The 16,703-nt window shown below is 45.4% G+C and overlaps 1 protein-coding gene across 2 annotated transcripts in view; it reads left to right on the top strand.

The window, feature by feature from the left end:
- Positions 1 to 16,703, top strand: part of KIF15 (kinesin family member 15) — a 2,141,222-nt gene that overhangs the window by 1,826,898 nt on the left and 297,621 nt on the right. For both annotated transcript variants that reach the window (XM_069648268.1, XM_069648269.1), the window contains exon 31: positions 14,250 to 14,325. In XM_069648268.1, the coding sequence (XP_069504369.1) occupies positions 14,250 to 14,325 (76 nt within the window). The remainder of the gene's footprint in view (positions 1 to 14,249; positions 14,326 to 16,703) is intronic.

Raw genomic sequence — 16,703 nt, 5'->3', positions numbered from 1 at the left:
CAACCATTATTACCCCTAACTTGCCTCCCATATATAAGAAAACGTCTGCCCAAACACCGCTGTTTAAATATCTCCCTCGCAGCACCAGCAGTCTGCCCTGCTGAGGGGCTACCCATGTCCCTTCCTTTTCTATCAAATATCCACTGTCGGTTGGGTGGAAGAGGTGGGTCTGGAAACGCTACTCAACTTAGCAGAATGTTAGGCCCTCTGTGATCCACCAACTGTTTGATATTGAACAGAGCAGGTATTCACCCATTTCACCTTGGCCAACTCCTTGAAAGCAATTTCAGAGAACCCCATCTCAAAGAAATCCCATCTCCATGCAAGGCCCACTCACAGAAAATGCACCCACTCGTTTCAATGGCAAACATGCTGAAATTTTAAAATTGAATGGAGAAAACAAGCAGAAAAACAGGTTTGTAAAAATGGACTGGGGGCTTGGATGCTGGGCGGCCTCATAACAGTGTACATCACCTTTCACTGAGAGTTTGAAACTGGTATTACGGGAAGTCACTGCTTTTATAAGGCTTGGCTGGCCTGGTGGAGGGAATTTAAATTCTATCCCTCGCCCTGGGAGTCGGAGCCTGCCGGAGCCGTGGAGGCGACTCACCGTGGGACGGAAGAGGTTGGTGGTGGCCCGCCGGACTCGTGACAGTGATCCACACGGTCACTTGCAAATTCCAACCACATGCAAATCCCCACCACTGGATCCGATCACCTGTGAGTGATTTTCTCAGGGTCTCCTGTGATCGATTGCTACCTCTTACTACCCAGTGCGGTTTGGTGTGCTGGCATCTAGGCAAAGACTACCAAAGGAAGCAGACATTGCGATGATGATTCAACCGATCAATTAAGCAGAAAGATTGGAGACAATTACGACTCGGGTGCCTGCTTCAGACTCCTTCCAGGAAATGCCTGCTCAAGTTTCTACTAAATCGGACCATTGGGAAATGCTCTGCGAAATTGAAAAGGAAATCCATACTAGCACTGCAGAATTTTCATAAATTGTCAGCAGTTCACAAGCGAAGGGTGGAGACCGAAAGCAGGGTAAATGAGATGGAAACCAAGATTTGTGAGCAGTCCTACGAAATGAGTGCATGGCGAGCAAAATCATGGTGTAGGAAGCTTGATGTGACGACTTGGAGGAAAGGCAAGAGTATGCCAAGAAACACTCTCGCAGAAATAACATCAATTTCGTGACATCCTGGCGGACATCTGTGATAATGAGCTCCCGGAATTTGTAAAAAGTCTTATCCGCTCCCTTGTCGATTTTGACCGCTGGTTCCTCTGTAGAATGGGACAGAACCCACCGTACGAGACCTAGAGCTACCTTGCGTCAGGGGTTACCACCAGACGTATTGCCCTGGGTGCACTTTGACCTCAAAGAACAAATGAACCTGGCTAGAGACAAACCAGATCATCCATTCAGGAACGCCAAGATATAATTGTTTTAGTTTATGGCTGCATCAACCTTGGCAAAAAGGAGATCAATACGCCCAGTGACGGTATGGCTGCAAAGCTTCCCTTTTCATGGCCATCCGAGTTATCAAAGAGATGGGCCAGAGCAGGGAAGCCCAGGTGACCAAGGTGCCCACTTACGCAGGGCAAACGCTGGAACGACTGACATCAGTGGTTGGCAAGATAATGATGGACATATACGATTGCTGTACTCTCTTCGGGCTAAGCTGTCTAATTGTGTGTTATACTGATGCACCCATTCTCCTGTCCGATGGCAAAGTAGGGGAGATGGGCTGGCTTAGATCATTGGTTGATGTCACCCTCCAAGTCCGGAGGCCCAACCATGCAGGGGTTTATGTATGGATGTTTGTGGTTGGTTTTATTGGGCTTGGGGATTTGGTTCAGGGGGGTGGGGGGATTGTGGGATTGTTAGGGGCATGAAAATCAACTGTGATGTGGCAGGTTATCAGAACATGGATTGATAAATAAGCCCCTGATGTTGCCGGCTACTTTAGCGAATGAGTTGTGGGTGTTTTCTTGCCACTGACTGTACCAGATGGGTGGAGGGAGATGTAATTTGCATGTGCACATGGAACGTTCGGGTACTGAATTCCCCCATGAAAAGGAAATCAATAATACAGAAATTGAGGGACCTGTCTTTAGAGATTGGGTTTTTACTGGAGACTCACCTGCTACAGCCGGATGAGCGGAGTTTGCTGCTCAAGTCTTTCTCACTGCAATAAATGCAGGGAGTAGCTATATTTCTGGCTAAACAAGTGGTGTTTAATAACGCCAAGATTCTGCGAGAACCTCAGGGTAGATATCTGTCTCAAGGGTATACTATATCGGTGTAGATTCACCCTAATTTCGCTCTACACCTCTAATAGTGGGCAGGATCAGTTTCTCAACACCTTTCTCCCTCAGGCTTTGGCTTTTGCCAAAGGGTTCTCTGATGAATCTAGCGATATCATCACTCCCTCTCTCGGAAAATTATTTTCCCATATGGTCGGGAAGGGCAGCCGTTGCCTGATACGGACCCTTGCAGTGGCTGCCCGAGGGAGGATCATAAGGGGCAGAAGACCCTCATGAGAGTCAGAGAAACTGTTAGCAAGAAATGCAGCACCCACCTTTTCATTCCGTGTATAACCCCACCTTCCCCAGGTTCACAGACTGTTACAGCTTATTGTGGTATTGAACCCTTCCAGCCATCTTACACTGACATCATGGTTCAGGGTTCGTTCTGACAAATTATACGAAAGTACTGAGACGAGAAAGAAGACCGGAATGTTGAAGATTACTAGAACCATGAAAACCTACACTGCGTTCAAGTTGTTATCGGGAGCTACATAGTAGCGGGTGTTTACATTTCAGTCGGCTGTGAATGGAGGAAGCTGCATAGAGAGAGACGCTGCAGAGAGAATCTTGCTGTACCCGATGCCGGTCAAAAGCTGGAAAGCAAGCAGAGTGCTGCCCAACGCTTGAAGGTTGCTGGAAATGCTGTCCAGACGAAGCTGAGAAGCCAGAAGTCTGCCATGGTAATGTCGAGTGCAGCACAAGGCTCTGGGGCGACCAGGCGAGAAGCAGAGAAGGGGCTGAACACTGTTCTTAGCCACCGGCAAGCCACAGCAAGCGCTGGATGGTGCAAAGAACGCTGTAGCGCCCAAACAAACCGGTGAGCCAAAAAAGAAAAAGCTGCATACCTGGGCACTTTGGGGCGAATGCCACGCACTCTGGTGGAAGTTGAAGAGTCTGCTAAAGCGGTCGGAAAGCCCAGTGATAGGGTGAAAGTAACGAGCGATAAAGTGGAGTCACTGACCCAAATGATGAAAAGGGCATGGGCACGGCTGTTGCCTAGTAAAGTGTGCAAGTCTGAAACCCACTTACGTTGTGAAAGGCAGTGTGAAAAATTCTGTCAGGAGGGTAAACCAGACCCTGTGCGAGTTTGGCACCTGCACCCAAATATATTTGTGGAACATTGTGAAGGCGCGTCTGGAGACACGCACCTTTAAGGAGAAGTAATTGTTGTAAAGTGCTGGCAGGAAAACAAACCAGGCCAAAGTGAATGCCAGTCTGGAGACCCGCATTTGAAGTGTGTGAAATCTCCTGGAAGGGAAACAAAACCCCCTTATGGGAAAAGTTGTAAAAGAACTATGAATTGTAAACTGTGGAGTAAGTCAAGGGGTGAGGAAGAACCCTTGAGTGTGTGATGCTAGGGGATCATCCCCCCTTCATTGAAAAGTTGTCTTTTGCCAAGGAAAAGAACTATGGTAGAGAGCTGAAGAGAAGCTGAAAACTCAAAGGAAGACCTTCCCTCATCGTTCTGAGAGCTGTGAAACCTAGGGGAACTTTGATCATTTGGAACTTTATGTTCGAACATTAAAGAAGAGCACAGATGTCCAGTTAAAATACTTTTTCCCATTGCACTTTTTCTTAGGTTTAGCTTGTAAGGGCCATGGTAGGATTTTGGACAAAGGACGAGAACTCTTATATTTTTGGACACTCTGACATTGACATTCTTTAGTTTTGTTGAGGCAGGGAAACGCCTCATAGTGTTAAGGCGAGATAGGTATTTCTCCAACCCTTCCTTTACTTTAATAAAAGTTTAGAATGACCATTACAAGGTCCCTGTGTCTGAGTCTTACTCCAGATTAATTACAGTACATTGTAATTACTTGTGCAGGTGCACAGCTCTCCAGCTTGCGAAGAACATTTTTTTGAAAAATGACTCGCACTAATGAAATCGCCTCAAATGGGAGGTAGCCTGAGGGGAATCGTTCAGGGCATGATTCTGCTTATGGTCCTGCTGCCTTCGTCTCCTATCTAGCCGCCTCCGGCTCCAAGCCTGGGCTCCACGCCCTCCCAACTCACGGAGGCTCTGGCCCCCACCCAGCCTAGCAAGCAGCCCAGTCCCCACCGCCAGCGGTCCCCCATGCCATGGCATCCCTAAGCACACTGCGTGCAGATAATTCAGACCCACATGACACCGCGGATCAGGGGGACACGAATGAGGAGGATTAGCAGGACACCTTTTCGGCAAGGGCGTTCCACGACAGGCTAGCCGGATTGGTGGAATATTTGGGCATTCCTCAGCCATAGAGGGAGCAACCAGAAGTGGGGGTCCTAGCAGAGGTGTTAACCATCCGTTCAACCACTAGATTGAGCATCCCGCTCCAAAAAGATGTGGAGGCCCTGGCAGGGAAGGGCTGGACTAAACCCCATTCTACACCACCAACCAACAAGCACCTGGACGCAAAATAAAGGCAGGCACAGGGCAAATCACTCATCCTGTTGGTGCACCCGCAGCCACATTCATTGGTCATTGCAGCGGCTTCCATGTACAGCAAACCACAGACATCCACTACATCCCCTTCTACTTCGGCGTTACTCGGCAAGGAGGAGAAGGTTCTGGAGACCTACTGAAAAAAGGTCTACTCCAACGCCGGCCTCCACCTGCGTCAAGCTGGCGCGGTGTTGCAGATTTCCTCCCAGAGCTGCCAGCTCACAGGCAGGTGTCTTTCAAGGCTGGTCTGGCTGAAGTCAAAGTTGTAGCGCAGGACTTAATGGAGTCCTCTGTAGCTCATATAGACACGGCTGATAGAGCCATGTGTGTGGCCACAGATATAAGGCGGACGGTGTGGCTTAAAGCCACGAGGTTCAATCTGGAAGTACAAGACCGCATCCTCGGCCTCCCTTTTGAAAGAGGGCACCTGTTCCATTCTTCGACAGATGAGGAGTTGGATAAGAAGAACAGTTCCCAGACAGTCAAGTCTTTGACTATACTTATCTAAGTCTTTCGGGCAGGGGCAATCCCAGTCCTATAGGGGTCATACGTTCGGTAACTTCAGGGGCTTCCAAGACCGGAGTTAGAGAGCCTGACAGGTCCCCCAGCCAACACAGGCGCAAACAGAAAACTTCACACAAGGGCTTCTTCCAGTCGCCTTCCCAGGCACAAGCGTCGAAGGGAAAGAAGCAATGACTGGATCATTAAGGTCCACAGTTCTCCGGTGGGGGGCAGGCTTGCTTTCGCATTGTCCTGGCGGGCACTCTTCATGGACCCATAGATCCTCTCAGTGGTATCACAGGGTTTCCGCCTTCCCATCCCATAAGTCCCCCAACCTCTCCACCGCCCCCAAATCAGGACACCATATCTCCTTGCAGAGATTCATTCACTAGTCGTGAGCGGGGCAGTAGAGGAAGTTCCCCCATCGCAAGGAAGCTTGGGGTTTTACTCTTGTATTTTCGTAATACAGAAGAAGAACCAAGCCGGGCCTGAGAGTGGTTCTGGATCTATCCTTAAACCTTTTCTTACTCCTCCAAGTTCAAGATGGTTATGCCAGCTCTGATAACAGAGTCTCTGTGTGGGGGATACTGGTTGTGCTCCCTGGACCTGAAGGATGCATACCTACACGTCCCAATATGGCAGCCCCACTTCTCCTTCCTCTGGTTCCAGTTTATAGGCTCCCACTTATGACTCATGAATACAGTGGTGGCGCTACTCGAGTCGGAGTGCCACCATGTGTACCCATACCTCGACGACTGGTTTGTTAGGGCGGAATCACCAGAGCAGGTGAGGAATATGGTTACAGATTCTAGACTAATGGATATTCTTTACGAACTGGGGTTCTCCATCAACCTCGGAAAGTCTCAGCTCCAGCCTACACAAGCCTTGGTCTTCCTGGGTCTCAAGTGGGATACCAAGGAGCTGCAAATCTTCCCCACCATGGAGAAGGTGGTAACACTCAAAGCGGCTACTGGGCATTTCCTCAGTGTTGGGCAGAATCCTGTGCAGTTCCCTTAGGGAGCACTACAGAAGATTAAGACAACAGGTGAGAGCAATAAATCCCCTTTGTTATCAGTCTGTACCACAAAGATTTAGTTGGTAGCCGTGGCTGAGCAGTCAGACTTATCTCAAGAGGGAGATGAGCAGTATTCAGGGTTTACACAATAGGCCTACAGTACTATGGCACAAAGAAACACTGACCAAAGCTTTGTATTAAAAAGTAGATATATATTTATTTTATACACTTCTAATAAAACACATGCATGACAGTCACCAAGCAAGTTAAATTAAGTCAAAGGAAAAATATACACACTCCCAAGTTAAATTGTAGACCAAGTGAACCAGAGTGAAAACTGAGCAAAACGGCACAGTGAAAACCACACACAAGGGATATACTATCAATTCCTCACAATGGAGGGAAAGCACAAGTTATATAGAAATAGGTTCTTGCACACCCTAGCAACACTTCTCATAAGTTTGGGAACCAGATTAGGCAAGACAGTGCATCAGTATAGGCAATACTTAAATGAAAACTGAGCAAAATGGCATTTCACAAGGTTTAAAAAGGGGAAGAAAAGGGTAGTTATCAGAAATAGGTGCACCAACACAGTTCCAGTTGAGAATTAATCTAAAGAAGGCAGGTCTAGCAAATGTAGCCAGAGTCAGTAGGTACAGGGCACGGGCCCAGGAGCAAAATGTTCTTGTAGCTGCAGTCAAGTCTTTGGTTAACGATTTTGAAAAGGTGGATGCAGAAATTGAAAAGACAATGTTAAGAGAGAGGGGCGGCCAACCCAACAGGTAGGTAAAGGATTTAAAACACCTTTAGTGCTACCGCGAAGAAAGGACGGCCTGGCGGAACAATGTACCTTTAAATGAAGAAGTGGCTCCTGCTGTGGCGTTTGTTCCTGGTAGTTCCTGCAGTTCGGGTGATCCAGCAGAGGAAGAGAGGCTCTTGTCGTGGAGTTAGGTTCGAGTTACTGCACTACCCAGGGATGAAACCAGCCGCAGTGCTGCCCGACGAATAAAAGGTACGCTCCTTTAAATACCAGTCCGGGTGGACTGGTGCCTGGCTATCTGGCCTCCGAGTACAGGGTACGGGAGATTCGACCAAGGCAAGTCCGGGAAGGCGATTGGCAAACTGGTTGGCCCCACCAGCTCAAGGGAAGCAGGCTCTTGCAGATGAAGATCTTCTCTCGTCGTGTGGAGAAAAGTGGCGAGACGAATCGGCAGGGCTTCACCGGTGGTTCAGTCGTTGCAGATGTCTTTGGCTTCTCTCCTCTTTGGCTTCTTAGTTCCAGTGGCAACGTCTTGCTCTTCCAGTCCTCAGGACCCTGCTTTTATGCAAAAAAGATCCCCATTCATACAGCCTAGCTGTCTGTCACTCAGTGGAGTGGTCATCTTGGCGGGAGACCCTCCAGCCTATCAGGATAGAGTGCGACATGGGTTGCTGAGGCAACCCTGTCCAGGGGTCCTACTCACCCTCCCACACAATGGACCCACCCCAGACTCAGTGGCGCCGAAAGGAGGGCTTCTCGGCAGAAGCCGCCCGCCAAAAGGACGAACAAAGGATCCCCGACCTGGGTTAGGAGTTTAGAGAAAGACACGAGAAAGAAGTTATATTAAAGTTCTGGCAAATAAAACCTACTGGAGTCAAGTTAATATTAAAATGCACCGGCGGTATGTTAGAGGCTGTCAGAAAAAGTGATAGCCTCAAACAATGGGAAAATCCCATAGGGAAATATTTGTGGTCGAATATTTACGGTAGTAACCACTGCCACCAGCCAGAAACTTTTGAGAGAGGGACTGTACGGTACCCTCTCGAAAATGAACATAAGGGAAAAACTATTAACCCTTTCCAGTTCCTCCATAGTAAGATGGTTTGTACTGGTTTACTTCATAATAATTAGTAAAGTCAGTGGGGACTTTACATGCCCTGGGAGACAGTAGTCAGTCCCAGGGTATGGAGTCTGTTTGGGGATCGCTACGACACCCCTGAGTCACTGCACTGAGGGTGCTGTGTAACACATGTGAATAAAGATTGTTCCTATGGGGTTGAGAAAATCTCATAGACATTAAACACAAAAATAGCCTAGAACACACATAGCAAAAATGCCTAAGAGTGGGAAAAAGAGTCTCACTCTTAGCAGAAAAAAGAAACAAACCCTTCAAATCCAGCAAAGCTGCTGGGGGGACTCTATAGGTAAGGGAAATTAGCCATAGAATGAGAATTCTCCCTAACACTCAGCAGGTCGGAAACTTCAGCCTGGTGGAACCAACACATTCTAGGGATTATGGCGGCATGCCTCCTGGTCGTTCCCGCATACCAGACTCAAAATGAGGAGGGTGCAATTATACTTCTCAACCTCCTGGAACCAGGAAACAGGCTCTCAAGCAGCATTACTCACCATCCCTGCACATCTCCACCAGAATTTGGTGTGGAGGAGGCAGGACACAATCTTATGGTGGGCAGACCATTCAGACCCCCCTCTGCCTTCATATACCATTATGAAAGACTCCTCCCTGGAGGGATGGGGAGCTATTCTGGGCAAACCACAGTGTGAGTGGTCTGTGGACAAAGCAGGACCAGATATGTCACATCAATTGGCTCAATCTAATGGCCATTTGGCTGGCTCTCTGGTCCTTCCTCCCTGTGATCAAGAATGGGCCAGTCTGTATTCAGATGGATAGTTCCACCTGCATGCACTACCTTAACAAACCGGGAGGCACCAGATCCCCCCTCCCCTGTGCAGGCTCACCATCGACATATGGAAATGGGCCATCGCCCACAACATATGGCTTTCGGCATTCCACCTTCCGGGGGAGTCCAACCTATGGGTGGACAGGCTCAGTAGGCTGGGGGTGTACAATTACGAGTGGCAGCTGAACGACCAGGTCCTGCAGGAGATCGTCAGCAAGTGGGGACAGCCCCCAGATTGACCTGTTTGCCATGAAACGCAACCAGAGATGCCAGGAGTTTGCTTTCTGGGTGGGACAGGGCAGACACTCGCTGGAAGGACGCCTTGCAACTCCAGAGGAGCGGGATGTGGGCTAACACATTCCCTCCGACTCCTCTAATCCAGTTATGTGCAAAATCAGAGAGACTTGTCACCTGAGACTAATTCTAATAGTGCTGCAGTGGCCGGCCAGACCATGGTTTTCAGACCTTGTATAACTAGAAATTAGTCCTAGTGACCTGGTTCCTGAACACACAACGCTGCGGCACCTTCGCCTGTCTGACTACAACCTGGAGGTTATCCAGAAGGCAAAGAGCATCTCCACCAGAAACCAATATAGGAGAAAATGGACCAGATTCTGCTTCTGAGCCAAGGAAAGAGGATTGGACCCATTGACGTACACACTTGATCAGGTGCTGTCGTTCCCGGCACACCAGGCAGTTGGGCGTTCAGGTCAACACGTGCCGTACGTACCTCCATTAGGGGATAACTTTGAATACTGAAATGATGTACAGAAGTTAAAGTAGCAGAATAGGAACTTTGGGAATAGACAATATGGTTATAATTATACTTATAAAGACAGAGATAATTCCCAAAGCCAAAAGAGGGCAATGTTAAAAGAAGTGAACAAGAACCAATATTGCCAAACCCAAGAGACAGCAATATTAAAGCAAGTTGGAAAGAACCCTCATTACCAAAGTCAAGAGTGGGCAAGTCAGAAACAACCAAAGTCGAACCTATATTGCCAAAGAGAGAAAGAGGCAATAGTTGTAAAAGGCCCAAACAAGCATTGTTTAAGCCAAAGAGCAGCAAGTGTAATAGAAAGCCATTATCAGCACTTGGTTGATGTAAGAGTGGGAAAACAAGAGTGGCAGGAGAGCAGCACTCATGATGGGCAGTATTCAGAAGGAAATGAGCAGAACCTGTGTTGCATGTGGCAATCCCAAGTGTAGAACAAACCGCACCAATGTGTCTCGTGTCTTCCCAGACAAATTAGTCAATACCGATAATGTTGAAAGTGAAAATACTTTAAGTTCTAAATACTAAAGTTAAAACTTTACCTCAGAAGTACTTGTATTAGTGTTAGTGTTAGGAGCTTTTGAGTCCTGGCAGGCGAGTATACCAGGGTAGGGACTTTGCAGGGTTAGTCCGGGCAGGTGAGTGGACCAGGAAGAAGTTATTGAAGTACTGTGTTGTGGTTAAAGGCTGTGAAGAAGTGGCAAGACCACTAAAATATTTTGAACTGTTGTAGAATCATCATGACAAAACATTGTTGTTGATAGAGATGAATTGTGCAAGTGTTTTGTTCCCTAGGAAGTAGTTGTGTTGACCCCTTTGCTACAAGTAGAGAGAGAAAGACTTGTCTATTTTGAACTGCTAGTCAAATTCCAAGTGAAAGACTTTTGGAGCAAGAAGAACTTTATCATTAGAACTTTGTGGCAAGACAGTACGTTCCTATTTTTCACTGTTGATTGAAAATCCTGCTTTGATTCTGCCAAAGGGGATCTCACACAGGTTACAAGGAGAAACAGTTAATAGGTTTATGTTGGACATAACTGTTATTTCTGTTAAATTTAAATTGCCATATATTACCTTTTATAGGTTTGTTGTATGTGTGAGGGACAGATTCCTTTTGTTAGTATTTCCTTTAGTTTATTTTGATAGGCAGGGAAATCCTCTTCATGGGTAAGGGATAGTGAGGCGTTTGTCAAACCCTTTTGAGTTAATAAAATGGTATCTTATGAAAAACCTTTACCAAGTTGTTCGCCTCACATTTCTGACCCCTTGCACGTCTTGATGAAGGTGTTAAGCATCTTCAAGTGGAAGCTCTCCCATTCTGGTGTGGAGGACTGGGTTGGAAAAGGCACCTGTGCTAGCCGCTCAGTGGAACCCGTAGAGCAGTGGCTCTTACTTTGAGGGGGAAGAAGGGTGGCAATGAGAGGGTTCACTTGGGGAGTGTGACCTCTTCCGATGCTTCACCTCCTCCACGAGCGCAGCCGCCGAATCTCTGTCTCGTCTGAGATTGCAGAACTTCACCCTTTGCCTTGTGGACAAGCGTGAAGATCTTTGCCGCATGTTCCAAAAGGGCATTCGGGTGTGTGGACTGACATAACCCGCTATCTTGGGTGTTGTAGTCCTCGCCCAAGAACGACAGGCATATCTGGTGCAGATCCACGACCAACCTCTGCCGACTGCAATCCGCAAACACAGCTTGAACTCTGATGCCTTTGAATGAGTCAACATGGCGTTTTAAAAAAAGAAGCTTGACAAGCGTGTTACCGATTAGCTAACATAGTGCACTGAAAAAAGGGACTGTGATCATTTGGTGCTGTACCTCCATATATACTGGCCCCAACGGCATATCTGGCGCGGGGGCCATAGAGGCATCAGAGGGAACCGACACGGAGCTGCGCTATAACTCATAAAGGCAGAAATGTTTCTGGAGAACATCTGCGCAGGGATAGGGATATCGTAGATGAGGAATCCAATGCAGGATCATCCATCACCGAAGCGGGAAACGTATTATAGCCCATTAACAGTGAATTTGTTAAGCTCTGTGTAATAGCTTTTGCTTTTTACACCACATTATTGGTATTGGTGCCGGGATGCACTTGTGCTTCCTTTTCAGAAATCGACACCTATACGTGGAATCCAATGCTAGAAGTGAATTTTCAAGAACAGCATTTGCTGAATTTGAGAGGGACATCTATCAATTGTCTCAAGTTAAGTATGTGCACTCTGACTGGTTGAATGAAACGCATCTGTTAATTTTGTTGGAGCTTGAAACTCACGGAAGAATGCGTTTGTTTGTTTGTTTGCAGGGCGGCAGCTTAAGAACATAAGGGTCCATTCACGTCACTTAATGAAAGCCATATATTACAGTTTCACCATGGAGATCCAAATCTTCTGTTTGTCCTATGTGAAAGCCTAAGACAAACTGAGGGGTGCTCAAGAAAAACCCTTCTCCCTCTTTAAAAAGGCCAAAACACACATTTGTCGACATTGTTTTGTTTATAATTACCCAGTGCATTAGTGAACTAATGCAGGTCTGAGATGGAGTACACAAAATGTTACTATGTGTTTATATTTTTTGTTTGCCGATGTCATTTGGCCAGAACGAAACTTCTAAGATGATTATGAATAATGTGCATGGCCACATGAAATTAATTTAGACTGCAAGTCCAGAGCGATAGCTGTGCAATAGAGAAAGAAATTCTGCCATTGCTTACAATATATATTTGTTGCGAGTATATTGAGGTGCACTTCTACTTAACCCCATCACAATTTTCTTGTGGATAAGAGTCTACTTACAGTGGATGCGAGACTTACTAACAAACTTTTTATACAATAAAACATATATTTTTGTGTATTATGAAAAGAGACATATGTGTGTGTAAGACCTTGGGTCTGTTCTGCAGGACATGAATGGTTTGAATGGCTTGAGACTGGGTAAGACTGAGATTGAGAGGTGAATGGTCAGAGTCACAGAAACTACATGCGTCTCCCACAGGTGTTCTTTTTTTCCAGATTTCTATCCCGGTTGAGGGAGACTTTAGTCCAGACCCACCTTTTTCAGAGGAACATCCATCAGAAAGAAAGTTACAGAGCGAGAAGTAATTTGATCATCTGAGCTTGTGCAGTCTCAACATTAATACTTTCATATTAAGGTATAAAGAATGGGACCTGTGTGATTACCTCATTGATGTGCCTTCAAAATGACATTGTGAAAGGGCACTTGGCTGCTTTTTCAGTTGTTCAAAAGACTATTCATGTCTTACAAGGTTTGGAATAAATGCTCCCGACCATGCCAGTTTGTTGTTCCTGCATATGATTTGAACCTTGCTTTTTCTTGATGGGGACTCCGATTGAGCCTTTGCATTTGTGCACTTTTCATTTGCTCACTGTAAAGGGGATTTGGCTGCTAGCCAAAACATCTGTAAGGTGGATGTGTGAGCTCCACGCCCTTTCTGTCAAGTCTCCTTACCTAGTTTTTCCAAGTAGATGGTGACTTTGAGCATGAGACAATTGTTCATCCCCAAGGTTGTGGCAGTTTGATCTTTCCTAGAAGATAATCTTGCATTCATGTTCCCTCTGTTTCATCCCTCCCAATTGGAGAGGGTTCATCATGTGGAGCCTAAGAGTGGCCCAAATTACTACATTTCTCAGACAAGAAGCTTCCGGGTGTGTTTCTACTTTGCTGGTTCTTTGCTGCGCAGGACTACCAAAAACAAACTGTGTCCAGACAGATTGCCCTCTTCGTTTCTGATCTGTCTAACAAAGAAATGCCTGGTGTCTTGGAGATTATTCTACCAGAAGTCTGGAGGCGACCTATGCATTGCATAGCGGTGTCTCATTTGTTTATATTCATCAGGTTACGTAGGTATCCTTGCACATGTTTGCCAAGTATTACATGGATTCCTATTGCGGTCAGAACGCCGCCAGTTCTGTTCATTCTGTGCTCTAGATTTTTCCTGGCGTGGATGTTGGTTCCTACTGGTTCTGTACTGCTTTGCAAGTCTTTCTAAGGTGAAGAGTCTATGGGAGGATGTAATTCATTAGACAAATTAGTTGCCTTCGAAAATGTTATTTCTGATAGATTGGTCGAACCTGGCACAGATGCCTCAGCGCCCTCACACCTAATATAAATTCTGGTAACTATTTGCATCTCTGTAGTTTCTCAGCCTCTATATGTGGGAGAAAATAGGTGTATCTGGGGCCATGGAGCAAACTAAGCTCCATTAATGCCATGCATGACATATTTGGAGTCACTGGTGCCAATCGCCCCGTGAAGAGCTGCACAGTGCCCCTGGCTAGCCGAATAGATTTACAAAGCCAGACATGCACCTTCAGGCTGTTTCTAAGATGAGGAACCTCTGTGAAGAAAGACTAATTCTTCAGAAACATTACCAAATGTAAGTAATTTTTACTCAAGTCTTCGGCCACATCGAAATGCAAAGTATTGGTTGTTCTGTACTCGGTGATTTTTGCAGTTGCCGTTTCATTGGCTTGGACAACTAAACGAAATAATATTGGAATTCCATTTTCATTTGTTTCAGTGATCATGATCCTTCCGATTCACTTGAAGTTAAGAAAGGAGTTCAGAGAGAAGTTGCTGAAGAAAGACTTGCAAAGGTAATTTAGTATATTGACAAGATAGTACAAGGCTTCTAGCTGAAAATGTGAAGTGCAGACACACATGAAGATGTTGATTTAAAATGGTGATTGACTTTGATAATTTCATAATAAGTCAACTGTTGCGTGTGTGTGTGCGGCTGCCTCTGTCTGGGAATAGAACAGCCGGTACTTATGATTTTTTTTTCCTGAAGATTAGGTTTTTTTCAATTAAAATGCTTGATAAAGCGGTTAATGATACTGGGGATTGTGTAAAAAAATGTAATCTGCATTTGGTAAGCTTTTGAAATGATATAATTGAAAGTGCAGACACATCTGAATCGGTTTAACACACATTCACTTCATATAAATAAGAGGGTCTTGAACTTGAAACATCAACCCTAAGAATGCAATTTTTGATCTGATTTCTAACTGGGCTAGAGATGATTTGATTTCCAAATCCTTAGCTGAAGCTGGAAATATTGCACCCTCCCACAAATACTTAATCTTCATAGACATCCTGCAGTGTTAACTGTTCTCAGGAAATGTTCACTGTGGGGCATTATGTAGCCCAATGATTTCCACCTTTGACAACTGGTTTCCTCGCCTCCGGACATGACGTTACCTCTGTATAATGAAGTACAGTGTGTATTTGGTTAACAAAAAACCTTAAGCACAGTTTAATGTTACACAAACAACAATTCCAGAATAAATAATGTATTATTAAAACATACGATGTGCAATAGATTATGATAAACACAATAAGAAATATAATATACAAGATTCATAAAATCAATGTACTCACTAATGGGAAAAGTGTATGGTGAACATGGTGCAAAATGCTTGACGCGGTTCTAAAAATTGTGTCTAGACATTGATTTAAGAACTCCTAAAACCAGGTAATGGTGCCTTAAATAAGAATACAATTCGTGACCATTAGGCCAAAGGCCCTGCAAGCATCATTACTGCCTCTTTCCATACATAAAACCCTGACCCTGTAATAACCAATTAAGTAGCTCCACACACACACTGCTCCAAAATTGATCTTCCCGTTTATTCTCAGGGCAACTAACGAAAGTGTGGTAAGTCTTCAGATATTGTTCATTTAAACATGGGCATTGAGTTAGTATATGGCGCATAGTCTCCAACACGCCATGGCACAAGCTACAGAGTCTATTTTCATAAGGTATGCCAAACCAGCTACCAATGTATTCATAAGTGGCAAGATGTTTAAGCGGAGGTAGGAGATTAACTTCCTCATTTTCCCTTCACAGATTTTAAGTCGATAGGCAGAGGGACCGCCAAAATTAAAGCTTTGCTGACTATATTTGCAATATATTCTTTTATTACTTAGTTTCTGAATGTTATCTGACCGGTCCCATGCCCAGGTCTTCTTTTTAAGTTATGATATGATAGTTTATTTATATAGCGCCTATACACAATGTGTTTCAAAGCACTTCAAGGCAAGGGAGGGAACAAGGGAAAATACAATGACATTCTTACAGGCCATGAACAGTAAGGATGTGAAATTAACTATTGTACTTGGCCTGACAACATTTCAGATAGTGCAAGAGCTAAGACATAGATAAGGAAGGGAGGAGGAGAGTGGAAAGGAAATGGAGACAGACAGGCGACTACCATACTAGGCCTGATGACATTTCTGGTAGAGCCGGAGAAAACAAAAGGTGAGGAAGAGGGGTGCAGAAAGGGAGGGGATGATCAAAACAAGCGACTATCGTACTAAGCCTGACATTTCAGATAGCGCTGGAAGGGGGAGGTGCGACAAGTAAGGGGAGGAGGTAGCAGACAGACAAGTTTGCTATCATACTAGGTCCAGGGACAATTCTGATATAGTAAGTGCATAGAAGAAAGTAAGGGCAGCCGGGGAAAGAGATAGGAGAGGTGTTAGGCAGAAACCTGTGCAGTTCCCTCTGGGACCACTGCAAAAGATTTAGGACTACAGGTGTTTGGCAGTAAACCCACTTGGTAGCAGCCTGTACCACACAGATTCACTTGCTAGCTGTGGCTGAGCAGTCAGACTTCCCTCAAGAAGAGTTAGGCAGTATATAGAGTATACACAATAGGTACAGAGATACAGTAGCACAAGCAAACACTGACCAGAGCTTTGGTGTAAAAGTATATAGTTCTTTATTTAAAGACACACTTGTAGATTACACTAGCACAAAGAGAAAAGTAAATTCAGCACACAGTCACTATTATATATATATACAACCCTAATTACTTATTAGACAAGTCTTAATGAGAAACACCACTTATTTTCAGACAGAGGTGAGTGCTTAACATAAGATGGCACTCTAATAAGTTATTAAAAAGGGAGGGAAAAAGGCAGAGTTATGGAAGCACACATATATCAATACTTTTAAAAGAACCACAGTAAG

The sequence above is a fragment of the Ambystoma mexicanum genome, chromosome 2q (genome assembly GCF_040938575.1).
Source record: "Ambystoma mexicanum isolate Mex_15411 chromosome 2q, UKY_AmexF1_1, whole genome shotgun sequence".
In the NCBI taxonomy this organism is placed as follows: Eukaryota; Metazoa; Chordata; class Amphibia; order Caudata; family Ambystomatidae; genus Ambystoma; species Ambystoma mexicanum.
The sequence above is the reverse complement of the archived record's forward strand: the minus strand, read 5'-3'. Positions and strand labels throughout refer to the sequence as shown.